At 46.4% G+C, this 26,374-nt stretch overlaps 1 protein-coding gene and 1 non-coding gene across 4 annotated transcripts; both read left to right on the top strand.

Annotated features, from left to right (window-relative positions):
• The first annotated feature begins 368 nt into the window (after nt 1-368).
• trnag-ccc lies at nt 369-439 on the top strand. Its single transcript has one exon. It is a non-coding gene; the product is annotated as a tRNA-Gly (tRNA).
• A 2,635-nt stretch (nt 440-3,074) lies between these two features.
• Nucleotides 3,075-23,685, top strand: tia1 (TIA1 cytotoxic granule-associated RNA binding protein). 3 transcript variants are annotated; one of them, XM_007911587.2, is made up of 12 exons: nt 3,075-3,137; nt 10,551-10,647; nt 11,310-11,405; nt 13,063-13,117; nt 13,590-13,677; nt 19,421-19,496; nt 19,761-19,869; nt 20,566-20,661; nt 21,010-21,094; nt 21,591-21,714; nt 22,276-22,427; nt 23,186-23,685. In XM_007911587.2, the coding sequence occupies exons 1-12, from the start codon at nt 3,106-3,108 to the stop codon at nt 23,307-23,309; spliced, it is 1,134 nt and encodes a 377-aa protein (XP_007909778.1). In that variant the 5' UTR covers nt 3,075-3,105; the 3' UTR covers nt 23,310-23,685. The 3 variants fall into 3 exon arrangements, with proteins under 3 accessions (XP_007909778.1, XP_042200442.1, XP_042200443.1); XM_042344508.1 differs by lacking the exon at nt 3,075-3,137 and adding an exon at nt 10,398-10,417; XM_042344509.1 differs by lacking the exon at nt 3,075-3,137 and adding an exon at nt 10,418-10,441.
• The last annotated feature ends 2,689 nt before the right edge of the window (nt 23,686-26,374 follow it).

The following is a 26,374-nucleotide window of genomic DNA, read 5'->3' as shown; positions in this document are numbered from 1 at the left end:
ATAGAGAGAGAGAGAGGGGAACAACAGAGGGTCAAAGAGACAGAGAGAGAGAGAGAGAATAAACAGGAAATGACTTCTGTTCCAGAACACCAACAGGAGATGAGGAGCGGCGCCAGAGCACAGCGAGGGGGCGTGGCCGGCGCGGTGAGCATGCGCAGTGTGATTGCAGCGAGGGGGCGTGGTCGGCACGGTGAGCATGCGCAGTGTGGTTGCAGCGAGGGGGCGTGGCCGGCGCGATGAGCGTGCGCAGTGGCGTTGCAGGGAGGGGCGTGGCCGGCGCGGTGAGCATGCGCGGTGGGTGCAGTGACAGACACCGGGTGGGGAGTGGCAGCTAATGGTCGGCGCCGCGCGGCGCTGTTCCCGGAGCTGCGCCGCTGGTGTAGTGGTATCATGCAAGATTCCCATTCTTGCGACCCGGGTTCGATTCCCGGGCGGCGCATCGGCTTTTTCTTTGCAAAATCTGTCATTATAAATGATCTTCACTGTTAAATGGATATTATTATTATTATTGTTAAGTCACTGTTATAGTCATTGTTTATTCATTATTTTGTATTATTATTTATTACTTATTTAGTGATATTATTGACTGATTACTCACTAATAGTATTTATTCATTATTTTTGTAATATTATGTAACACTTATTTACTAATGTTATTTATTATTTATTTTGTAATAATTCCCTTTTAAATAGTAATAACTGTTTTATTAATATTTATTTATTAAAATAAATGCATTACATATAATTACATATAATTATTATTTATACAGATATAATTATTAGTTAAGCGAGTTAGTGAGCTGGTTAGTTATTTAGTGAGCTAGTTAGTGAGTGAGCTAGTTAATAAGTACGATACTGAGCTAGTGAGCTCGTTAGTGAGCCAGTTAGTGAGTGAGCTGGTTAGTGAGTTAGCTAGTTAGCTAGTTAGTAAGTTAGTTAGCTAGTGGGGTAGATAGTGAGCTAGTTAGTGAGTGAGTTAATGGGCGAGTTAGTTAGCTACTGAGTTAATGAACTAGTTAGCTGGTGAGCTAGTTAGTGAGCTAGTTAGTGAACTAGTTAGTGAGGGAGCTAGTGAGCTAGTTAGTTAGTGAGCTATTTAGTTAGCTAGTGATTCAGTTAGTGTGTTAATGAACCAGTTAGCTAGCGAGTTAGTTAGTGAGCTGGTTATAATAATAATAATAATAATCCTCGCATTTGATACAGCGTTTTCACGTCGGGAGGACGTCCCAAAGCGCTTCACAGAACACACTGTAAAGTGAATTGACTGTATATTTGTGGGCGAACGCGGCGGCCAATTGCGCACAGCAATGTCCCACAAACAGTCGGGGATTGAAAATGACCAATTTATTATTGTTTTTGATTTTGGAGGATTATTATTAGGCTCTGTGTGTGTGTGGGTGTGTGTGTGGGGGGGGGGTGTGGGTGTGTGTGGGGGTGGGTGTGTGGGGGTGGGGGTGTGTGGGGTGGGGGTGTGTGTGGGGGGGTGTGTGTGGGGGGGTGTGTGTGGGTGTGTGTGGGGGTGTGTGTGGGTGGGTGTGTGTCAGTGGGTGTGTGTGGGGGGGGTTGTGTGGGTGTGTGTGGGGGGGTGTGTGGGGGTGGGGGGGTGTGGGGTGTGTGGGGGTGGGGGTGAGGGTGTGTGGGGGTGGGGGTGGGGGTGTGTGGGGGTGTGTGTGGGGGTGTGTGTGTGGGTGGGTGGGGGTGTGTGTGGGGGTGTGTGTGGGGGTGGGGGTGTGTGGGGGGGACACTTGCCCAGGGTTTCCCGGTCGGGGATTGAACCCGTGTCTCACCTCGAAGGCGAGTGCTCTAACCACTGAGCTACAGGACACCTAGTGATTCAGTTAGTTAGTGAGCTGGTTAGTTAAAGAACTGATCAGTTAGGCAGCTAGTTAGTGAATTGATTAGTTAGTTAGCTGATGAGCTAGTTGGTTAGTGAGCTAGTGAGGTAGTAAGTGAGCTGGTTAATTAAGTGAGCTGGTTAGTGAGTCTGTCAGCTAGTTAGTTAGTGAGCTGGTTTGTGCCAATCAGTGAGCTAGTTAGTTAGTGAGCTGGTTAGTGAGTGAGTGAACTAGTTAGTTAGTGAATTGGACAGTGAGTCAGTGAGCTGGTTAGTTAGTGAGCTGATCAGTGAGTCAGTGTGCTAGTTAGTGAGCTAGTTAGTCACTGAGCTGGTTAGTTAGTGAGCCGATCAGTGAGTGAGTGAGCTAGTTAGTTAGTGAGCTGGTCAGTGAGCGAGTTAGTTAGCTGGTCAGTGAGCGAGTTAGTTAGTGAGCTGGTCAGTGAGCAAGTTAGTTAGTAAGCCAGTCAGTGAGCTAGTTAGTTAGTGAGCTGGTCAGTGAGTCAGTGAGCTAGTTAGTTAGAGAGCTACTCAGTGAGTGAGTGAGCTAGTTAGTTAGTGAGCTGGTCAGTGAGTGAGTGAACTAGTTAGTTAGTGAGCTGATCAGTGAGTCAGTGAGCTAGTTAGTTAGTGAGCTGGTCAGTGAGCTAGTTAGTTAGTTAGTGAGATGATCAGTGAGTCAGTGAGCTAGTTAGTTAGAGAGCTACTCAGTGAGTGAATGAGCTAGTTAGTTAGTGAGCTGGTTAGTTAGTTAGTGAGCTGGTTGGTGAGTCAGTGAGCTGGGTAGTCAGTGAGCTGGTCGGTGAGTCACTGGGGCCGGGGTCAGGGGTGAGGTTGGGTTGGCGCCTGCGCGGTGCTGCGGGAGCCGCCATCTTGCGGCTGCGGGTGATTTTCCGGCTTTTGTCGCCGCCGTTTCCAGACCCTGAGCCCCGGAACCCCCTCACAGACAGGACCCCCTCACCCTCAGGACCCCCTCACCCTCAGGACCCCCTCACCCTCACCCTCAGGACCCCCTCACCCTCAGGACCCCCTCACCCTCACCCTCAGGACCCCCTCACCCTCACCCTCAGGACCCCCTCACCCTCACCCTCAGGACCCCCTCACCCTCACCCCCCCCTCACCGTCACCCTCAGGACCCCCCACCCTCAGGCCCCCACCCTCACCCCCCCCACCCTCAGGACCCCCCACCCTCAGGACCCCCCACCCTCAGGCCCCCCCACCCTCAGCCCCCACCCTCAGGCCCCCCCACCCCCACCCTCAGGCCCCGCCGCGATGATGGAGGATGACGGGCAGCCGCGGACACTGTGAGTATCTGTGGCCGCCGGGTTAGGCCTCAGGCCTCGGCCTCTTCCAGCCGCCCCAGCCGCTCGGCCACGTTCGCAGCCCGGCATAGCGGCCAGGCCAGGCCGGGGATGTGCAGGCCCAGCAGCGAGTCGCGGGGAGGTAGGTCCCGGGGCCCTCGGAGCCCGATGACAGGTCCCGTTTCCCGGCCTTTAATCGGTCTCTTTTTCCCGGGTTTCCCGCTGGTGGGAACCAGAGGCCGAGCCTTAGGGGGTGGGGGAGAGAGTGACACATACACCCAGAGGAGAGCCCGAGGGGTGGGGACACACACACACACACACGGGATGGGGCGGAGGAACACACAGACAGAGAGACAGAGAGTCTGTCTCAAGAGTTTGAGTGTTTTCAGTGGTACAGATGTTTTCTCCCCCAATACAAACAACAACAGCTTTTAAGAGCGAACTGCACAGGTGTCTCTGGGAGGACGGGTTCACGGGGATATGGGGGGAAAGCTGGTGATGGGGGTCAGTGAGAGCCGCACACACTCAATGGGCCGAATGGCCTCTTTCTGTGCCATAACATTCGATGTCCCACAGCAATGTCCCACAAACAGCCGTGGATTGAAGTGACCAATTTATTATAGTTTTGGACGGATTATTATTCGGAGTGTGCAGTAAGGAAACTTGCCCAAGGTTTCCCGGCCGGGAATTGAACTCGGGTCTCTCGCTTGCAAAGCAAGTGCTCTAACCACTGAGCTACAGGACTCATCTCTCCTCTTCTCTCTCCCCCTCCATACCTCATCCTCCCGCCCCATCCCGCCCCCCCCATCCCGCGGGTCCCCCCATCCCGCGGGTCCCCCCATCCCGCGGGTCCCCCCATCCCGCGGGTCCCCCCATCCCGCGGGTCCCCCCCATCCCGCGCCTCCCCCCCATCCCGCGCCTCCCCCCCATCCCGCGCCTCCCCCCCATCCCGCGCCTCCCCCCATCCGCGCCTCCCCCCCATCCCGCGCCTCCCCCCCATCCCGCGCTCCCCCCCATCCCGCGCCTCCCCCCCATCCCGCGCCTCCCCCCATCCCGCGCCTCCCCCCCCCCCCCCCATCCCGCGCCTCCCCCCATCCCGCGCCTCCCCCCATCCCGCGCCTCCCCCCATCCCGCGCCTCCCCCCATCCCGCGCCTCCCCCCATCCCGCGCCTCCCCCCCATCCCGCGCCTCCCCCCATCCCGCGCCTCCCCCCATCCCGCGCCTCCCCCCATCCCGCGCCTCCCCCCCATCCCGCGCGTCCCCCATCCCGCGCGTCCCCCATCCCGCGCGCTGCACCCTCCATCCCGCGCTCTTCCCCCCCATCCTGCTCTCTCTTCCCCCCCCCATTACGCTCCCCCCCCACTACGCTCTCCCGCTCTAGCTTGAACAATCCTGCGTTAATAGAATCTTACAGCATCGAAGAAGGCCCTTCGGCTCATCGTGCCTGTGCCACTTTGAAAGAGCTACCAACTAGTCCCACTCCCTGTTCTACCCCAACTTGTCCCACTCCCTGTTCTACCCCAACTTGTCCCACTCCCTGTTCTACCCCAACTTGTCCCACTCCCTGTTCTACCCCAACTTGTCCCACTCCCCCACTCTTACCCCAACTAGTCCCACTCCCCTACTATTACCCCAATAGTCTCACTCCACCGCTACTTACTTACTCCAAAGCCCTGCACATTTTTCCTTTTCAAGTACCCATCCAATTCCCTACAAAAAGCTGTCTTGTGCAAAATATAACCGCAAATATATATAACCACTCCTCGTTTTGCTCCCTCCGGCCCCCCCCTTCAAATTCTGTATGTTAAAATGTGACTTTGCTTCCAGATAAGACTGACAAGAGGCCATTGAAGATGGGGTTATGGGGGGAGAGAGCACATATATTATTTATGCTTTTATTTGAGTTGAGATTAATTTTACGAATTGATGGTTAAAGTATGGTATTTGTGACTCCAATTTATTTAAAATTTGTTTTAGAATTTTATGTTTATGTTTTATTTTATAGAACTTTTATATATAATAATCCTTGCATTTGGTACAGCACTTTTGTCACATATTTGAGACATCTCAAAGAGCTTCAAAGGATACATTGTAAAGTGGAGTCCTGTAGCTCAGGGGTTAGAGCACTCGCTTTGTGAGTGAGACACCGGGTTCAATCCCCGGGGGGTCAGTCAGGGCGAGACCTTGGGCAAGTTTCCTTACTCCACACAGAGCCTAATAATAATCCCTCCAAAAACCAAAAACAATATAATAAAATTGGTCATTTTCAATCTACGACTGTTTGTGGGACATTGCTGTGCGCAATCGGCTGCCGCGTTCGCCCACAAATATACAGTCAATTCACTTTACAGTATATTCTGTGAAGCGCTTTGGGACGTCCTCCCGACGTGAAAAGCGCTATATCAAATGCAAGGATTATTATTATTATTAAAGTCAATTGACTGTATAGAGAACTTCGATTTGTCTTAAATACTTCCAGCAAAATACTTCTCAGAGGGTTTTGGCACTGAAGTGTGTGTTAAGTTCTCAACTGAATTTTGCTAATGGCATATTTTCACATCCTTTTCTATAAATATTTGTGTATATGCCTGGATAAATTACAGTGGGTAAATACGCTTTGCCGTCTCTTTGGGATTCATAATAATAATCTTCACATTTGAAACAGCACTTTATCACGTCATCAAAGTGCTTCACAGAATATACTGTTAAAGTGTAGTCACTGTACATTTTGTGGGTGAAATTGCGCACAGTGTGCAAACAGTTGTGGATTAAGTGACCACATTTTTTTTAAAACTTTGTTTTTGAAGGGATTATTACTCCCGGAAAAACGATCCGCCAGGTGACTAACTGGGTTCCTACTTGCTGCTAGGTAAACATGTGTGGAGTAAGGAAACTTGCCTAAGGTTTTGCCCGGCCCGGGAATCAAACACCTCTCGTGTGTGAGGCAAGTGCTCTAATCCTACAGGATTCCATCAATGTTGATGGAGTCAATGTTGAGCACTAAAGATACTATAAATTCCGTATTTAGCATTTGATTTGAATCAGTTATAGGATAGGATTATAGGATAGGATTTAAAACAAAATCTGAGCAGAATAGTCAGCAATTTTATTGGCGGTTGATATTTCGGACACTTAGTACCATGCGCAGTGTGCTGTGTTTGAGGCACGGCCGATGACAAACCAGCTAGCCTGGCTTGTTGGCAGGATTTGGATGGACAGACTTGAAGGTCACTTAGGGTAAGGAATCCTCCCACTGTTAGCTCTTGTTAGCACTGCAAGCTAAATACCTAATGGTTTTAGCTGGACATGCAGCAGGAAGCTTGCAAGAAAACGCTCTCAATAGCAAGCTCTGCGGTTCTAGCTGGTTAAACTCCAGCATGACTGTTACTTGTGAATCCTGTAGCTCAGTGGTTAGATCACTCGCCTCACAAGTGAGGACCTGGGTTCGATTCCCAGGGAGGGTGAAACCTTAAGCAAGTTTCCTTACTCCACACGCCTCTGTTTACCTAGCAGTAAGTAGGAACCCGGTCAATTGGCGGATTGCTTTTCTGGGGGTAATAATCCTTTCAAAATAAATAATAGTCATTTGGTTACTCAATCCACGACTGTTTGTAGGACGCTGCTGTGTGCAATTGGCTGCCCCATTTTGCCCACAAAACATACAGACAATTCATTTTACAGTATATTCAGTGAAGAGCTTTGAGACATCTCAAGCACGAGATTAGACGCTATATCAAATGCAAGGAGTATTATTAGTAAGCGTGGTAATGGGTCGTCACATGTGTCAGAGACCATTCTCCCCTCAAATAGTGTTTGAGCCTTTGATACAATCACATCAGTCCTCCTGACATCAATAATAATAATTATTATTTACTTCACAATTGGTTATTGAGGAACTGAATCTGAATGGTAGGAGATGGTATCTGAGAATAAGCTAGTATGAACTGGGGTCTTGAGGCAATGTCATGTAACGAGTGTCAAAATATATACTTTGCTCACAAAATATTAAGTGGGCTATATCAAAGACAAGGATTATTATTATATAACGAGTTTGCTGTCTATTGTAGGAAGGATTGTGAAAATAAATTATCTTTATATTTGCACAATTAGTTGTCGTGTCAGAAAATGCACAAAGCAGTTTAGATTTTTTTTGGTCAGCCGGGTGTCTGACGCATGCGGAAACCCATCACCGTTGCTTAAGTCCTGCAGCTCAGTGGTTAGAGCACTCGCTTTGCAAGCGAGAGACCTGAGTTCAATTCCCGGCAGGTCAGGGCGAAACCTTGGGCAAGTTTCCTTACTCCACACAGAGCCTAATAATAATCCCTCCAAAAAAACCAAACAATAATAAATTGGTCATTTTTAATCTACGACTGTTTGTGGGACATTGCTGTGCGCAATTGGCTGCCGCGTTCGCCCACAAATATACAGTCAATTCACTTTACAGTGTGTTCTGTGAAGCGCTTTGGGATGTCCTCCTGACATGAAAAGTGCTATATCAAATGCAAGGATTATTATTATTATTATTATTAAAAGTCTCCAAACCAAACTGAGAATTGTGTGAGTCCCACCTGCACATGGAAATTCCAGAGATAGATTGTTGGAATGGAATGTACACACACTCTCTCCCTGGAGGGATGCATCCTGCTTATCTGATTACGGAAAATATTAGGCGCAGGTTGGCAAGAACCAAGGCTTGGGGGGAGCCCAGAGTGTGCACTGGGGTAATTGCTGGAGTCTAACTGGCTAAAGCCGCAGTGCAGCTTGCCATCGAGAGCGTCATCTGGCCAGCTTTCCCGCTACTTGTCCAGTGTTTCCTACCATTCAGATTCAGTTCCTCAATAACCAATTCCCGCTGCTTGTCCAGCTACGACCACCCTAGGGCTTTGGCTTCAGGGTTAAGGAGCTGAGTGCGATAACTCCCTGCCCACAGTGACTCGTCTGCAGGTCCTGGCAGGAACCAGGCTGGGCTGTGCTGTCATCAGCAGTGCCCTGGAATACTGCAGACACTTCTGGCTCAGGAACCGGACTGGAGCCTGTCACAGAGGGCTGGCTCAATTCCGATATTCCGTTGCCGAGTCAGTTCAGCTCCAAGGAGACCCTACCCTGCTTACCACCCCCACCCCCAGAAGGATAATCACAATCTTAGGCTTTGTAAGATTGCAGGAGGAGAGGAGGACTGAGGAATTCTATCACCTTGAGGTAGAACCATAGAAATTCACAACAGGAGGCCATTTAACCAATTTGTATTGTTGAGTTTCACCCTCCCATAAGCCCTCTATCCAAACCCAAATTGTCTTCTCCTGGGAAACAATAGGCTGTAGTGAAATTAATTCTGTTTGTAACACAGTGAGGAGGCATCAGATGAATGCATTTTCTTCTGCTTCAGATTTTATGGTGCGATCTATTCAAATGCAAGAATTAATTCGTTTAGGCTGTGTGTCATCCATTACACCATGTAAACTACACAATGTACCTTACAGAGAATTGTGACGATCTAAAATTGTAATAGCTTTGAGCCAGGTGATTCCTTAGATTACAGCAACAACTTGCATTTATATAGCGCCCCTCACACAGTGTAGTGTCCCAGAGCGCTGGACAGTCAGAGATTTGGACCCGACCTGGGGGTTAGGATCAGGGGGGATAGGGGGTAGGAGGGTGTGGTCGAAGAAGAGGGTCTTGAGACGTGCCTTGAAGGAGGCAAGGGAGGGAGTGAGGCGAAGGGACTGTGGGATGGAGTTCGAAAGGGTGGGGGCAGAGAGACTGAAGGCCTGACTGTCGATTGTGTGCACCTGCTGTTGTTTTTAAGGCTTTAAGGTTTAAGATTTAAGCTGTTATTTGGCACTAAACTGTATCAGAAGTAGGAAATTAATCTTGTCCCATTCTTGAAGGAGCAGGATGTTTTTAGACATGTTTGTGGTGTTGCAATTCTACAGCAGTCTTATATTTGAAGGTTAATGTTCTAAAAGCATCCTTTTGACCTCCCTTAAACCTCCTCTCCCCAAAAGATGTTTGGTAATTTCGCACTCACTATGTTGCTTCAGTGCATATCTGAGGTGCTTTAAAGTTCAGGGACATCAGTCAATCAACTTTTAGGAACCAATGGATTAACCTGTGAGATATCATATTATTTAACCTGGCTACAATACACTTTAATATAATAATAATAATCCTTGCATTTGATATATGTGGAGTCCTGTAGCTCAGTGGTTAGAGCACTCGCTTTGCAAGTGAGAGACCTGAGTACAATTCCAGGCAGAGGGCGAAAACTTGGGCAAGTTTCCTTAACCCACACAGAGTCTAATAATAATCCCTCCAAAACCAAAAACAATAATAAATTGGTCATTTTCAATCTACGACTGTTTGTGGGACATTGCTATGCGTTCGCCCACAAATATACAGTCAATTCACTTTACAGTATATTTTGTGAAGCGCTTTGAGATGTCGAGAAGATGTGAAAAGCACTATATCAAATGCAAGGATTATTATTATATAGTGCCTTATCATGTCTTCGAGACGTCTCAAAGCGCTTCACAGAATATACTGTAAAGTGAATTGACTATATTTTGTGATGTTACTACGCTGTTTATGCTTTGTGGAGTCAAGTAGCGTATTGGTTAGAGCACTTGCCTCACAAGCAAGAGGACCTGGATTTCATACCTGGCTGGGGCGAAACCTTAGGCAAGTTTCCTTACTCCACACACTCCTGTTTATCTAGCAATAAGTAGGAACCCAATTGTTAGTCACTTTTCTAGGGGTGATAATCCCTCCTCCACTGTCAAGCGCTCTGGGACGCTATCCTCCGCGAGGGGTGCTGTGTATTTACAATATAGTGCCTTATCACGTAAGCAAATTGTTATTGTTGAAGGTCTAGCTTCCTCTTGAATGCATCTACACTATCTGATTCAACTACCGCTTCAGGCAGCGAGTTCCACAATCTGACTACCCTCTGCGTGAAGTACTTCCTTCTAAATTCTCCTTTGGATCCCCTCGTCGCTATTTTATACTTGTGTTCACAATCCCTAAAACAAAGTTGACACTTTCTTAATTCTATGATCTTTGGTCCCTGAAAAGCCCGATAAATAGTTTATTTGTGTCAAGCTGGTGATTTGCAGGTGGAGATGAAGTCACTCATTTTGTGTGTAATTTCTGTAATATAAAGTAATAATAATAATCTTGCATTTTATATAGGGCTTTAGCACGTCTTCGAGACGTCTCAAGCGCTTCACAGGATATACAGTAACGTGAACTAAAAGCAGAAGTTGCTGGGAACACTTACTCAGCAGGTCAGGCGGCATCTATGGAGTGAGGAAAGTGGATTAACCTTTCGGGTCGATGACCATTCATCAGAACTGTCAAGTGAATTGACTTGCTATGTGGTGATTTATTGTACACTTACTTGGTTCTGTTGTTTGACAGATATGTGGGGAACCTCTCCAGAGATGTGACAGAAGCCCTCATTTTACAACTTTTCAGTCAGATCGGACCTTGCAAAAGCTGTAAAATGATTGTTGAGGTAAGTGATTATTTATCTTTTTTTACCAACCATTTGAATTACCCTAGAGCCTGGCCTTCTCTCAATGGCAAAGACCGAAGGAAGAAAATCAGAGTTGTAAGGGAATAATGATAGGATTGGTCCCAGAAATCTCTTCAGAATCCCGTTTGTTAGTTGACTGGTGGAGATTGGAGGTGAGTGCTCGCCTCGCAAGTGAGAGGACCCGGGTTCAATTCCTGGGCAGGGCGAAACCTTGGTCTAGTATCCTTACTCCACAAGCAAAGCACTTCACCGAATATACCATAAGTATGTATTTTGTGGGTGTAACACAGCAGCGGGTTGCATACAACAGTCCTACAAACTTGAGTGAGCAATTTTTTTTTCTGAGGGATTATTACCCCTGGAAAGCTATCCAATCTGCCAGTCAACTAGCAAACGGGTTCCTACTTACTGCTAGGTAAACAGAGGCGTGTGGTGTAAGGAAACTTGCCTAAGGTTTCGCCCTGACCAGCCCGGGAATCAAACCCAGTTCCTCTCACTTGTGAGGCGAGCACTCTACCCACTGAGCTGCAGGACTCCATGCGACATGTCTACTGTAAGCTGTGGATCCTGGATGTTTTGGGACCTATTGGTCCTGACAGCCTGTCAGGAAAGTAATTTGCTTGTGTTTGCTGTTCACACAGACCGGCAATGACCCGTATTGTTTTGTGGAGTTTTACGAGCACCGACATGCAGCGGCAGCATTAGCAGCCATGAACGGACGGAAAATTATGGGTAAGGTAAGCTATCATCTGTAAAGGGTGAGTTGCAGTTAGAAGGGTTTTTCTCTCTCTCTCTCTCAATATTTGTCTGTCTCTGTCTCTCCGTCTTACTTCCATTTCATCCTTTCACTCCCTGGAACTCCATCCCGGAGTCACTCCAACTCGCCCACTCCATCGCCTCTTTCAGAGTCCACCTCGAGACCTTAGTAATTGACAGCTCTTTTGGTCATTCCTACCTCCCCCCACCAACCCCCACCCCCCACTCAACCTCAGCTCCCACCCTCAGCTGGAGAGCCAAGCATCTTGGGATGTTCTCCTGACGTGAAGGAGCCTGTGCAAATGTAAATTTTGTACTTGTCCTCCTGGTGTCCGGCCAATATGTATTTTGACTTTGAAATACTCTGTTCTATATTCACCGCTTCCTTGAAACTGTTCCATAAGTTTACCACTCGCTCACTGAGGTAGTATTTCCCCAGATTTGTTCTTAATTGAATTTCCCCCCCAACCCTTCAATCGCAGGTTCTACTATTCGGGACATACAATCCATCATAGAATCATAGAATCATAGAATGTTACGGCACAGAAGGAGGCCATTCGGCCCATCGAGTCTGTGCTGGCTCTTTGACAGAGCAACTGACTTTTATTAACCCCACTCACCAGCTTTCTCCCCATAACCCTGCAAACTTGTCTTCTCCAGATACCTATCCAGTTCTCTCTTAAAATCTGTTATTGAATCGGACTTCACTGCTGTTTCGGGCAGATCATTCCAAATTCTAACAACATCCATCCCTTTCCACCTCACATTAGTGGCCGATTTTTTTGTCAGCCATTCTGTCCCTGCTTTCTGGAATGGCTGTGTGCAATTGGCTACCACATTTGCCCACAAAATACACGGTCATTTCACTTTACAGTATTTGGTGTGAAGCGCTTGTCGGCCTTCCCAACTCCTCCCTCCACAGCTGCAGATAGTCCAAACTCTGCAGCCCGTGCACCAAACGCCATGACCCCATTTCTCCCACTCTCGCCCGACTCCATTGGCTCCCTATCCTTCAGAGGATCCAGTTCAAGATCCTGGTCTTCACCTACAAAGCCCTCCATGGTCTTGCCCCACCCTACCTCTATCACCTCCTAACACCCTGCGCTCACTCCCTCTGCTCAGCCGGCTCTGGCCTGCTCCACGTCCCCCGACCCACCTGCCCCACCATTGGCAGGAGAGTCTTCAGTCCCGAACCTCTGGAATTCCATTCCCCAGTCACTCCACCTTGCCCCCTCCTTAGCCTCCTTCAAGTCCCGTCCCAAAACCCTCCTCTTCGACCATGCCATCGGTCACCACTCTTCCCCTCCCCTCTCCTCTCTCCCTGACCCCAGCTCGGGTCTGAAATTCTGTCACTGTCCCGTGCTTTGGGACGTCCTCCCGACATAAAGGCGCTATACATGTGTCATCTTGTTGTTGTTAAACCTGGGAAGTAGATTCATCTCCGTTTATCACTACCGTTCACGCGAGTTGATGGGCGGCAAGAGATTGGCAACTCGGTATTAAAACTTCTCCAAATATTTCACCAAGATAATCCACCAGATAACTTGTGCGAGGACTGGCAAGAATTTCAGTGCATACTGAATAAGCCATAGTGCGAGGGTGTGTATTTTACTTTAATCTCTGTGAAATAAATTTCAGGAAGTCAAAGTCAACTGGGCCACAACTCCAAGCAGCCAGAAGAAAGACACAAGTAGTAAGTATTTTCTCTCTGCCATTCCCTTTCCTGTTTCAAGCCGTATTGGAGTCCTGTACTTCAATGGTTAGAGCATTCCCCTTGCATGAGAGAGACCTGGGTTCGAATCTTGGCAGGGCAAAATGTTGGGCAAGTTTCCTTACTCCACACTCACATCTCTGTTGACCTAGCAGTAAATAGGAATCCGGTTGCTAGTCGATTGGTGGATAATTTGATCACTCAATCCACGACTGATTGTGGGACAGCCAATGCAATTGGCTGCCGCGTTTTGCCCACAAAATGTACAGTCAATTCACTTTACAGTATATTCTGTGAAGCGCTTTGAGATGTCTCAAAGATGTGATAAAGCGCTGTATCAAATACAAGGATTATTATTATTACTACTTCCATAAGCTCCTCCCAAGTTGTGCAGCTCTTAACCATGGTCCTGCCCTCTCTGACGTTAAACAACTGTCTTTGACCTTCTTACCAGATCATTTCCATGTATTTGTTGGGGACTTGAGTCCAGAAATCACAACAGAAGACATCAAGGCGGCATTTGCACCATTTGGACGAATATCGTAAGTGTTTGCGGGTGTGAATTTGGTTCAAAAGATCCTGGTTGTTATGCAGTGTTAATGCAGTCTCGCCAAGTCCGTCTTTTCAGCGAGCGATTGGGTACAGTGGAGATTCCTGTCGCTTCCGTTCACCATCCTTTCCCTCTGCTTTGCGTGTCAGTCTCTGTATCTGGGGTTAGAACATAAGAACTTGCTAGGTGAAAGAAGACCAAGGTCCATCCTGTTCGCCTTCCACTGTCGTGGCAATCGCTTGCACATGTCGTATCCCAAACTATATACTGTATCCTCCCCAGATATTATTTCCTAACAGAAATCTTATCTATTCTGTTCTTGAAAGAATCGGTCTGGAATGCACTGTCTGAAAGGGTGGGTGGAAGCAGATTCGATAGTCGCTTTCAAAAAGGAATTGGATAGCTACTTGAAAAGGAAAAATGTGCCAAGCTATGGGATAAGAACAGGTGTGGGACTAGTCGTTAGCTTTTTCAAAGAGCCGACACAGACACGATGGGCCAAATGGCCTCCTTCTGTGTAGTAAGATTCTATGATAAGAAACAACACTTTGTGCTTCTACCATCTCCCTCGGGAGCCTGGTTGGATGGAGAATTTGTGCGTATGTTGTTCTGGGTAGAATAATAGTCAGTCAAAGAGCAGAAAGGGGAGCCGCTATGAGCACCACACTGTGTCTTGATTGTGAAGAATTGGCTGAAGAAACCACACACTTAGAAACAGGAGGAGGCCATTCAGCTCCTCGAACCTGTTCCCCCCCATATCCCTTGGTCCCCTGACCTAACAAACACCCATCCACCTCAGGACAATGTGAATGGATCCAGCCATAATCCACAGTCTTTTGGGGGAGGAAGAGAGTTTCAGATTCTTGCTAGCCTTTGGGTGAAAAACTACCTCCTGATTTCACTCCAAAATGGCCTAAATATCTCTAATTTTAAGATGATTCCCCCACGCTGGACACATACACACACACACTGCCTAGTGATTCAATTGATGTTTTAAGATGAGCTTCACTCCTTATTTTGACAGCAGCTTCCTCCTTGTGTAATTTATATTACAAATAATTGTCGTTGAAGGTCTTTGGACTGAGCCTGTAACCAGGGCTGATTGAAACCAGCTGCTGGTAGCATTACATTGAGGCTTAAACAACTTGAATGCTTATCTGAAGGTTTTGAAAGCTTATAGCCTTGCTCTACAGTGGAGTCATGAGGTGTAGCAGTTAGAGCACTTGCCTAGCAAGTGAGAGGCCGTGGGTCGAAATCCCGGGCGAGTCAGGGCGAAACTTTAGGCAAGTTTTCTTACTCCACACGTCTCTCTTTACCTAGCAGTAAGTGGAACCCGGGTATTAGTCGATTGGCGGATCGCTTTCCAGTGTAATAATCCATTCAAAAAAAAATAATAATTTGGTGACTCAAACCACAACTGTTTGTGAGGTTTCTGGAGTATGTCAGTGGTGTTGCTGTAATCTTCCCTCGCTGATATGCCTATGTTTGCTTATTGAAGATAACCATAAGAACAACACATAAAGTTTCAGGTTCACCAGCACAGTTTAAATTGTGAGCCAGTAACCTTTAGCCTCTTGAGTGCAGAGGGACTGTGGCATTTTGGTTTTGCACGTTCTCTGTGATTGGCTTGTGCTTATCCCCCACTCCACCACCTACCCCCACTCCACTCTACTGGCTCCGGCCTCCTATTTGTCCCTTGTCCCCTCTGCTCCACCATTGGTGGCCGTGCCTTCAGCCTTTACGCCCCAAAACTCTGGAATACTCTCCCTCAATCCCTCCGCCTCGCCCTCTCCCACTCCAGCTTAAAAACCGTCTAGAGACCTTCCTTTTTGATCGTGATTATGGTCACCTTCCTCTCCCCCTGGCTCGGGGTCAGACTCCGCCACTGTGAAGCACTCCGGGATGCTACCCCACGTGAAAGGTGCTATATAAATGCAAGTTGTTGTTGTTGACACATTACCAGAATTACAGCTACTCTCACTGGCACCTTTGCTTGTTGGCCATTTGGTGTCCGCTTTTGCTATTTCAAAATGTTTTTATACTAACCCGCTGAGCGAGAGGACCTGTGTTCTGATTCTAGGGCAGGTTGATACCTTAGGCAAGTTTTGGTCTCCAAACCAAACTGGGAATTTCACATACACATGGAAACCCCAGAGATAGGTTGTTGGAACGGAATGCGCTCTCTCTCTCTTTTCTCTTCTCCCTCTCTTTCTCTTTCTCCCTGGAGGGATGCATCCTATTTAACTAATTCCGGAGAGTATTAGGTGCAGGTTGGCAAGAGCCAAGATTTGGGAGTATGCATTGGGGTAACTGCTGGAGTCTAACCAGCTAAAACCGAATAGCTTACCATTGACATCTCTGTCTGGCAAGCTTTCCCACTATTTGTCCAGCTAGGAACATTTGGCTTGCAGGGTTAACAGGAGCTGAGGGGGAGGATTCCCAATAGCTTGCCATTTCCCTGGTTGGGATGGTCGCTGTGCTTGGTGGGTCACTGTTAATATAATAATAATAATCATTGCATATAGCGCTTTTCACGTCTTCTAGACTTCTCAAAGCACTTCACAGACTACTGTAAAGTAAATTGACCATATATTTGTAGGTGAAATTTGTTTGCACCATTCACCGGGGTGAGAGGGAATTGGCAGAGATGTTGAGGTAGATTGATCTATGGGAGCAAATTAACTGCTTGTCCTTTTTCCCGGAAAAATGCCGAAGGACGTAGAAAACCAGCCTATTGTGGGAATAAGGAGGGAGGGGAAGAGTTCAAAAAAGACTTGTTTGCTTGTTTTTTTCCAGGTTTGCTTGTTTTTTTTAAATAATAATAATGACGGAATTTGCCTAAAGAAGTGGAAATCAAAGTGAAGATGACTGATTCATATCTTTGTCAGAGATATCTGTGGTGTTCAGCTTATCTTTCGAATGAGACGTTAAACCTCACTCTCTCCCTGTCTGCCTGTTCAGGTGGATGTTAAAGATTCCGCGACTCTGTTCAAAAAGAGAAAGGAGTTTCCCCTCTCTCTCTCTCTCTCTCTCTCTCTCTCTCTCTCGGTGTCCTGGCTAACAATCCCCCCCCCCAAAAAAAAAATAAAAAAAATTGGTTATTCATGCCACGACTGTTTGTGGGACACTGCTGTGCGCAACTGGCTGCCGCCTCCTGCACTTTACAATCACTGCACGTTACAGTATATTGTGCAAATCACTTTGAGCGTTTCAACGACGTGATAAGACGCCGTATCGAATGCAAGGATTATTATTATTAATAATCTATATTGAGCATTGGATTACCCTTTTATGTCAAAACTGCACCAGAGGGAGGTGTGGCTGTTGGCTCTGTGGTAGCTGTGGGTAATGAGATTGCGTCAGGCACCAAAGACAGAGAGAGCGAGGTGCGTCACAAGGCTGCCCAACACACATCCTGCCCAAGGCAACTTGTGTCCTTTCTCCTATCCTGAGGTGCTCTACTATTCAATGAGGAAAGTCCCATTGCGTGTTTTTTTATACAGAAAAGCGTTTAATAGCTAGTTGCAAAACACTTGACACCGCAAAGTAAAGCTGTTTTTGTTCATGCTAGCGTTAGCTTTTTTAAGCATCTGATCATTTTTTTTTCGGTGGGGGTGCAAAAGAGAGGGGAAGTGTGTGTGGAGGAAAATGAACAGATTGCCTAAGAAACTTTTTTATAATGAACGGTTCAGATTGCTTGCCAATAATTGAGTGGGGAGAGAGGAAGGAAGAGAGAAAGAGACAGAAAAAGAGAGAGAAGGGGGGAAGATAAAGGAAGAACGTAGTTGAGTTCTGAATCAATTTCAAATAATAGGGCTCTGGTTATTTTACAGAATATCTGAAGAATGGACAGGATTTCCAAGCCTAACTGCAAGGGGCTGTCAGACTGGATACTCGTTGTCTCAGTTGTAGATTTCCTATTTCCTTTTGTCTTTCTATATACAGATATAATTGACTTTGTTGTTTTAATTGTGCTTAAAGTAGATCTCCGTTGATTTCTGTAGTGCTCCCCAATCCTCTTTCTCTCTATATAATGCACTTTTTCCTTTATACGTTTCTATATGTAGAATTTTACAGCACAGAAGGAGGCCCTTTGGCCCAACGTGTCTGTGACAGCTCTTTGAAAGAGCTACCAACTAGTCCCACTCCCCCATAGTCCTGCACATTTTTCCTCTTCAAGTCCCTGTCTAATTCCCTTTTGAAAACCACTATTGAATCTGCTTCCATCAGCCTTTCAGGCCGTGCGTTCCAGATCATAACAACTCTCTGGGTGAAAAAAATTCTTCTCGTCTCCCCTCCGGTTCTTTTGCCAATTATCTTCAATCTGTGTCCTTTGGTTACCGACTCACCCATCCACCAGTGGAAACAGTTTCTTCCCTATCTACTCTATCAAAACCCCTCCTAATTTTGAACGCCTCCATTAAATCTTCCCTCGACCTTCTCTGCTCTAAGGAGTGTGTGCTATTAGTGTGTGGTTGTTTTTTTTTAACACTTTTGGACGTACGGTGTCTTGTCAGTGTCTTTCACTTCTTTCTGAATTATTTACAATCCTTTCTGAAAAATCTTAATTTCTCAAAATTTACAGCTGCCCACACAGTCCAAACAGGGGGTGTAAGGAATTCACTCTACTCGAGAAATTAAAGAATTCTGTTAACAGGCGATGTATGCCTTTTATATCCTACTTTTTATTTTTTCTAGTCTTTTTTTCTATTTCATATATTATATATATATATTGTAATTCTAAGAATAGAGGTTAGAAAACATGTTGGCAACAATATACAGAGTAACGTGCATGGTTAAGCAAAGCTGTTCAATTAATCTCGCTAAATGCAGTGTTGCTTTTCCCAATTTGGCCTCACAGTTTAGGAATTGCAGCTTTGATTTTTTTTTATTTTTTGGGGGGTCAGCTGGGTGTCTGACACACGCGGAAATCCATCACCGTTGCTTAAGAGTCTCCAAGCCAAGCTGAGAATTCCATGCCTCCCACCTACACATGGAAATCCCAGAGATAGATTGCTGGAATTGAATGCGGACTCTCTCTCTTTCTCTTTCTCTCCCTGGAGGGATTCATCCTGCTTACCTAATTCCAGAGAGTATTAGGCGCAGGTTGGCAAGAGCCAAGGCTTGGGGGAAGCCCAGAATGTGCGTTGTGGTAACTGCTGGTGTCTAACCAGCTAAACCCACATAGCTTGCCATTGTTATCACTGTCTGGCCAAGCTTTCCCGCTGCTTGTCCAGCTCGGGCCACCCTATCCGTTAGGGCTTTGGCTGCAGGGTTAACAGGAACTGAGAGGAAGGATTCCCTGCCCCCAGCATTGACCATGTCCTAATGAGCATTTTAATAAATATTTCAAAACATTTGATTCAGCTTTTTTTTTAAAAAATTACCTTTTCTAAACTGCTTGATAGCCAGTTCAGATCAGCTAGAGTTTTGCATGTTTTTGACCATCTTAAAGTAAACTGTATGTGTGTTTGTGTGTGTGTGTGTGTGTGTGAGAGAGAGACCACACTAGCAGATCGAGCTAGTACGTCTGAGGTGGTGAGGGAGAGAGGGTGCTTTCTAGAATAGGGTATTCTTGCAATTAGTGGTCCCTTTATCAAAGGTGAGAGGCGATGCAAAGTGTGTGTGTGTGTCCGTGTGTGTGCGTGTGTTTTCCTGTGTTTTTTCTCTGCAGTACTCTTGTGCCCAACAAGAAACGTGGTTGTTCATTGGCTCTGCCTTTATTTCTGTTGTAGTGACGCCAGAGTGGTCAAAGACTTGGCAACTGGAAAATCTAAAGGCTATGGTTTTGTATCCTTCTACAATAAATGGGTGAGTGGGTTTCGATCGCATTATATTCATAGAATCACTCTTGGCTAAGTCATGTTTCAAAGTGTTCCCCTCAGACTGGGGTTCAATCAGTGATGTTTGTGGGGACACTGCTGTGCGCAATTGGCTGCCGTATTTCGTCCACAAAATACACAGTCACTACACTTTGCAGTGTATCCTGTGAAGCACTTTGAGATGCCTCGAAGATGTGATGAGGCGCTGTATTGAATGCCAGGATTATTATCATTCTGTTATTTTGTACCTTAGGATGCCGAAAATGCCATTCAGCAGATGGGAGGCCAATGGCTCGGAGGGAGACAAATCCGTACAAACTGGGCAACACGCAAGCCTCCCGCCCCAAAGAGTGCATCAGAGCGTAAGTTCCGTGGCAGTGGTGCCGAGTGCGCTTTTACTCGGGACTCCAAAGTCCGGGTTTCAGCTCCAAAATCTCAGAATGAAGGCTATGACCACCTCCCCTCCCCGCCGCCCCACTAGTTTTCCTACTGGCCTGCTTCATGTCCCTCCACCTATCTGCCCCACCATCAGTGGACATTTTGCCCACAAAATACATGATCAGTGCACTTTACGGTGTATCCTGTGAAGCGCTTTGAGATGTCTGGAAGACAGGATAAGGCGCTGTATCAAATGCAAGGATTATTATTACATATCATTGTCTCTGCTTTTTGGAACTCCATCTTGGGGTCCCTTTGACTCTCTCCCCCTCCCCCCACCCACCCAGTTCAAGGTCTGTCTCAAGACAACAACAACAAATTGCGCTAACACAGCGCTTTTCACGTCGGGAGGGCGTCCCAAGCGCTGGACAATGAGAGTTTGTATCTGAGCTGGGTGTTAGAATCAGAGAGAGGTGGGGGAGAAAGGTGTGGGTGGAAAGTAAGAGGGAAGGAGGGAAAATGACCGAGGGCACAGTCGAAAAGTATCGGTCTTTAAGTGTCTTAAGGGCTGTGTAAATCGAAGGATTCATGTTGTTGCTGAATGATAACCCTTTGGCTGTGGGTTAGTAACCTGTGTGTTCTCTCTCTCTCTCTCTCTCTCTGTCTGTCTCTCTGTGCAGCAAATACCAAACAGCTATCCTATGAGGAAGTGGTGAATCAGTCTAGCCCCAGTAACTGTACAGTGTATTGCGGTGGTATAGCAGTAGGACTCACAGGTAATCGCATGTCTGATGTTCAAGCCTTACCTGGGTGTTTATGATATTGCGGGAGAAATTCCCAGTGACTTCCTAATACAACAGCAACTTGTATTTACGCAGCGCCCTTCAGCGGGGCAGTGACTCGGAGCGCTTAACCGCGGCGGAGCCCGGTGCCCCGAGCCGGTGGGGAGGGAAGGAGGCCGGTGAGGGTGGTTTTCTGTCGCGATCTGAAAGCGGGAAGGAGGGGGCGAGGCGGAGGGATCGAGGGAGAGAGCCCCAAAGCTTCGGGGGCATAGTGGCTGGAAGCGCGGCCCCCGATGGTGGTATTTATGATGTCATGCGGTGTCTTTTTCTGTAATTACACAGAACAACTTATGCGTCAGACTTTCTCACCATTCGGACAGATTATGGAGATCAGAGTGTTTCCCGAGAAAGGTTATTCCTTTGTACGGTATGTATTTAGTTCTGGAGCGCGCGTGCGTGTGTGTGTGTGTTTGCGGTGTGTGTTGTATGTGGTGTATGTGTGTGTCTGGTATGTGGTGTGTGTGTTTGTGTGTGTGTGCATTGTGTGTTCTGTGTGCGTATTGAATGTGAACAGTTGCTACTGCAGGAGCAAGTCAGACTGATTGGACATGTATTCAGTAGTCAGATATGCTTCCCCTTCCTCCCTACATTTTCATTCTTCTCATGCATGTGTATAAAAATAATTTGGTCACTCAATCCAATTTGGACTGTTTGTTGGAGGGACTGTATATTTTGTGGGTGAAGCTAGATGGGTTATGCTGTGCGTATTTAGCTACCGGGTTTCACCCACAAAATATACACTCATTCCACTTTACAGTATATTCTGTGAAGCACTTTGAGAGGTCTTATCAAAGTGATAAGGCGCTGTATCAAATGTGAGGATTATCATTATTTACGGAAACCTTTTTTTTCCGCTCTTTTAGTTTCTCCTCACACGAAAGTGCTGCACATGCCATAGTCTCAGTCAACGGAACCACCATAGAGGGACATGTGGTCAAATGCTATTGGGGCAAGGAGACACCTGATGGGATGGGCCAGTTTCAACAGGTAAGCAGCGAAGAAGGGGTAGTTTTATGGAGTCCCTTTAGCCCAATGGTTAGAGCACTCGCCTCGCAAGCAAGAGGACCTGGTTCGATTCCTGGGTGGGTCAGGGCGAAACGTTGGGCAAGTTTCCTTCTTACACACACACACCTCTGTTTACCTAACAGTGAGTAAGAACCCGGTTGTTAGTAAATTGGTGGATCGCTTTTCTGGGGGTAATAATCCCTTCAAAATAAATAATAATAATTTGGTCACACAAATTTGGTCACTATTTGTTGGGACACTGCTGTTCGCAATTGGCTGCCATGTTTCACCCACAAAATATACAGTCACTACACTTTACAGTGCATCCTGAAGTGCTTTGAGATGTCTTGAAGACATCATAAGGCACTGTATCAAATGCAAGGATTATTATTATTACTTGCATCTGATGGTCTCCCAGAACAAGCTCCTGCAAAAAGTTTGTTCTGGGAGAAAGTCAGCCAAGCTTCTTTTTGGCCTGGTCTAATGTCACAGCGACTCTCGGTGAGGTGAGAATTACAGAGCAAACTACTACTTGTTTTGCAGCAAAGCCAGATGGGTTACGCTCAGCCCTGGGGCCAGTTTGGCCAGTGGTACGGGAATGCCCAGCAGTTCGGCCAGTACATGCCCAATGGTTGGCAAATGCCTCCGTACGGAGTTTACGGGCAAGCTTGGAACCAACAAGGATTCAGAATGGAGTAAGCAACCTTTCTCTCCATCAGTCACTTGGGGAGGGAGGTGCAGGCTTTCTGTTTGACGAGCTAAAATCAATAACAACAACACATGACATTTACGCGGCACCTTTCACATCAGGAGGACGTCCCAAGGCCCTGGACAGTCAGGGATCCGCAGCCAAGCTGGTGGCTGGGATCAGGAGGGGAGGAGGGCGGGGGAGGCTGGGGCTAGGAAGGTGGCAAGGGAGGGGTAAAGTGAAGGGAAGGTGGGATGGAGGTCCAAAGGGTGGGGGCAGAGAGGCTGAAGGTCCTACTGCCAATGGCAAGGCGAGCTGTGTGGGGGACATGGAACAGGTCACAGAGGTAGAGGGGAGCAAGGCTGTGGAGGGCTTTGAGGATTTTGAACTCAATTCTCTGGGAGGTGAGGATCCAGTTGAGCCGGGCTGGTGAGGGTGGGGGTGATGGGGTTATGGAGCCTGGTGCGGGAGAGGACGCAAGCTCCAGATTTCTGGATGATCTGCAGCCTGTGAGGGGAAGAGTTGGGGAGGCCGACAAGTGTGATGAATGGGTGGAAAGCTTTCTCAAGCACAGCAGTGGGAGTGAAAAAAACAAACAAAGATATAAATAAGTAACTAGATAGACAGACAGACACAGACAGACAGACAGATAGTTAGATTTACTTTTTATAAATTTAGATAAATTTACTTTTTATCGATTGATCGATTAAAAAGTAAACTTGTTTTGTTTATTTCTCCCTAATTCTTTGTGTTTGCCTCTTGCAGACAGCCTCAGTCCACAGCTGCCTGGATGGGTGCAAACTATGGAGTGCAGCCTCCTCAAGGTCAGAGTCCCAGTGTGTTAGCCAACCAAGCCGGCTTTGGAATGACAGGTTACCAAACCCAGTGAGCGAAAAAAGACTCTTTCTCTCACTCTCACACTCTCTCTCTCTCTCCTGCCACCAGAGGACACATCAACCCTTTGTTTACTTAAGATGATTTCTTTCTCTCGCGCCCCTCCCCACCCACCCACCCCCACACTCTGAAGACGGATCAATGAAAGGTAGATGTCAACTTGCAATTGTATTTATTTTAAAAAAGGAAAAATAGTTCATTTAAAAAAAAAATCATGAGAAATCGTATCCAAACTTCTCCTCTCTGTCATGGGGGGAGGGAGATCGGGTGTGGGGGTAGTTAAGGGGGTGGGGGTCGAAATGCCAATTTTTTCTGTGTCCGCTTTTTCTGAGATGTTTAAAAAGGAAATAAAATTTACAAGAGTCTATTTCTAGAACGCCCCATTCGGAGAGAAAAAAAAACAAAACAGCATAAAGCAGGGATTTCTAAACTCTCTAACACTTTTATATTTAAAAAAATGAGGTGGAGAAATTGCACAATATTATTAAACGGGAGTGTTTATTTCTAAACCAATACTTGGGGATAAACAGTTGAGGTTTTTTTTGCATTCCGCCGATTTGATTTTAAAAAAACTGTAAAAAAAATAATAATTTGAATAACTCAAATATGTTTTCCGGCTTTCTATCGCGTACAAACAAGGCCATACTTTGTAAATGTAGGAGGAGATGACTCGGAAAGATCCTTCAAAAACATAACAGCGGTATTGACTTAAAACTCACAAGCATGTATGTACCGACCGTAATTTAAAGGTGACGAAAGATTACTAATAATCAACTGTTTATTTCTGTGTTTTTTTTGTTCCTTTTTTTTGGGAATAGCATTTTAATCAATTCATTAAAGTAACTGAGTAAACATGCAATGATGTAGAGAAAAGCACTTCTGAGGGTGGGAGGGGGTTTTAGATTCCAGAAGGCCTGATTCTTACCTGAAGCACGTCAAATCATCTGTAGGATGGCAAACAGATTGTAAGGTCGCTGCCCTCTGCCCCAGAGCAAACTACCGATCAGCCGCGTGCTAATAGAGTGGCGAAATAGGCTTGAGCGGCTGAATGGCCTCCTCCTGTTCCTAGGTAGGGCCGCGTGTCTGCTCCCAAATCCGCAGTCAGTCATTCCTGTATTGTTTTATTACTTTCAAATTCACTCTCATTCCTTGCTTTGTTTCTGAATCTTTCACTGAAGCATCTGTAGCTACTGGCTGGCAAAGCAGAACTGGACACCATTCGGGTCAGACAGACCCACACACGACAGGCTAGGAAAGTTCCTGACGGGTGATGTTGTGGAGTCCTGTAGCTCAGTGGTTCAAGCACTCGCCTCGCAAGGTTCGAATCCCAGGCAGGGCGAAATGTTGGGCAAGTTTCCTTACTCCACACATATGCCTCTGTTTACCAGCAGTAAGTAGGAACCCAGTTGTAAGTTGATTGGCGGATCGCTTTTCCGGGAGTAATAATCCCTCAAAATAAATGTGGTCACTCAATCCATGACTGTTTGTGGGGACGTTGCTGTGCGCAATTGGCTGTTGCGTTTCGCCCTCAAACATACAGTCAATTCACTTTACAGTGTATCCTGTGAAGACGTCTCGAAGATGTGATGCAAGGATTATTATTATTAAGAATCACACTCTCTGTTCCTGGACTCTGCGGTTTGCGTGTCAAGGTCATTAAAATCCACGCAAACGTCACCTTTTATTTAACACACGGCTATTTTTATGGGTGTTTTTTTTCTCCTCCACTTCGGGGGGGACTACATATATTTTTTAATTTGGGATCATTTTTCAAGAGGCTGGTGATAGAAAGCGAGTTCACTGTCACTGACCTACCAGTGAGGTTTAGCTCGTAAATAAACCCAACGTAAGCAAAAGGACGGACATGCAGTGTCTACGGGAGTTTATCAATGGGGATATTATGTGCAGCCAGCTGAAATAACATGGGGGTTTTAAGCAGAAACATCCTGTTGAATTTGGGACTAAAGCTTTGGCTAGTCCAGCGGTTACTGAACTAGCTGCGTGATCAGACGGTTCAGTTGCTTTGGGATGGAGGAACGGCTATCCGTGTTGTTCCCGATCAATCTTCCCTGTCTGCCATTTGCAACACTTGGAAAAAGATTTTTTTATATATATATAATAATATAATATAACAAGTTTGAAAAAATACTCTTGATTCGTCTCTTAAAAAGGGAGTTCACAATGTAATCTTTTTTTAAAAACTAGGTTAAGGTCAGCAGCTATGCTCGCGAAAATAGCTGCATTTGAGTAAAAAGTGATTCTGTAAGTATTTTAACTACACATCAGTTGTACATTTGCTTTCAAAGGCTCTTTGCAAGGGGAATCCATAATAGTTACCTTCTGATTGACTGTCGCCCAGACAGCATGATGTGTTTAATAGTCCCATTAGCTGCTGGGAAAGATTATAAAACTAACTCACAGGATCTCTTGGCTCTCTATCTATCGTCTTAAATGTGATTGTCAAGTGCCTGGATTTAATGCTCAAAAGGGTCAAGTGAGGGTATGCCAATTTTCCTGACTTGCGGATAAGAGTGGACAAAATAACTAATGTTTGCTGGCTATATTTGCATGGCATTGCTGCTGTACTCTCGGTACAGGATATGACCATTTCTCTCTATCTCTATCTTTTATCTGGTACTTAATTACAGAACCAGAGAGATTGAAGTGGGGGGGTGGTAAATTCAGAACCAATCTGCGGAAACACTGCTTCAATGAGCGAGTGGTAATGAAACAGGCTCCTGCGGGAGACAGACAGTGGAAGCAGAATGTGTTGATTCTTTCGAGAACAAATTAGATCGATTTCTGTTCGGTAATAATATCTTGGGGATACAGTATATAGTTTGGAACATGACATACGACTGCCAGGAAGGTGGAAGGTGAACTGGATGGACCTTGGTCTTCTTTCACAAGAAATTCTAGAAAATTCTTGTATTAAGTTCTCTCTCTCTTACACCATCTCTCTCTCTCTCTCTCGCCCTCGATGTTACAACAGTAAATCCAAATGTGATATGCTTGAAGCGAACAGAAGGTTAGCGAGCATTCCAGTTTGCTCTAGATACA

The sequence above is a fragment of the Callorhinchus milii genome, unplaced genomic scaffold (genome assembly GCF_018977255.1).
Source record: "Callorhinchus milii isolate IMCB2004 unplaced genomic scaffold, IMCB_Cmil_1.0 Scaffold28, whole genome shotgun sequence".
Lineage (NCBI taxonomy): Eukaryota > Metazoa > Chordata > Chondrichthyes > Chimaeriformes > Callorhinchidae > Callorhinchus > Callorhinchus milii.
The sequence above is the reverse complement of the archived record's forward strand: the minus strand, read 5'-3'. Positions and strand labels throughout refer to the sequence as shown.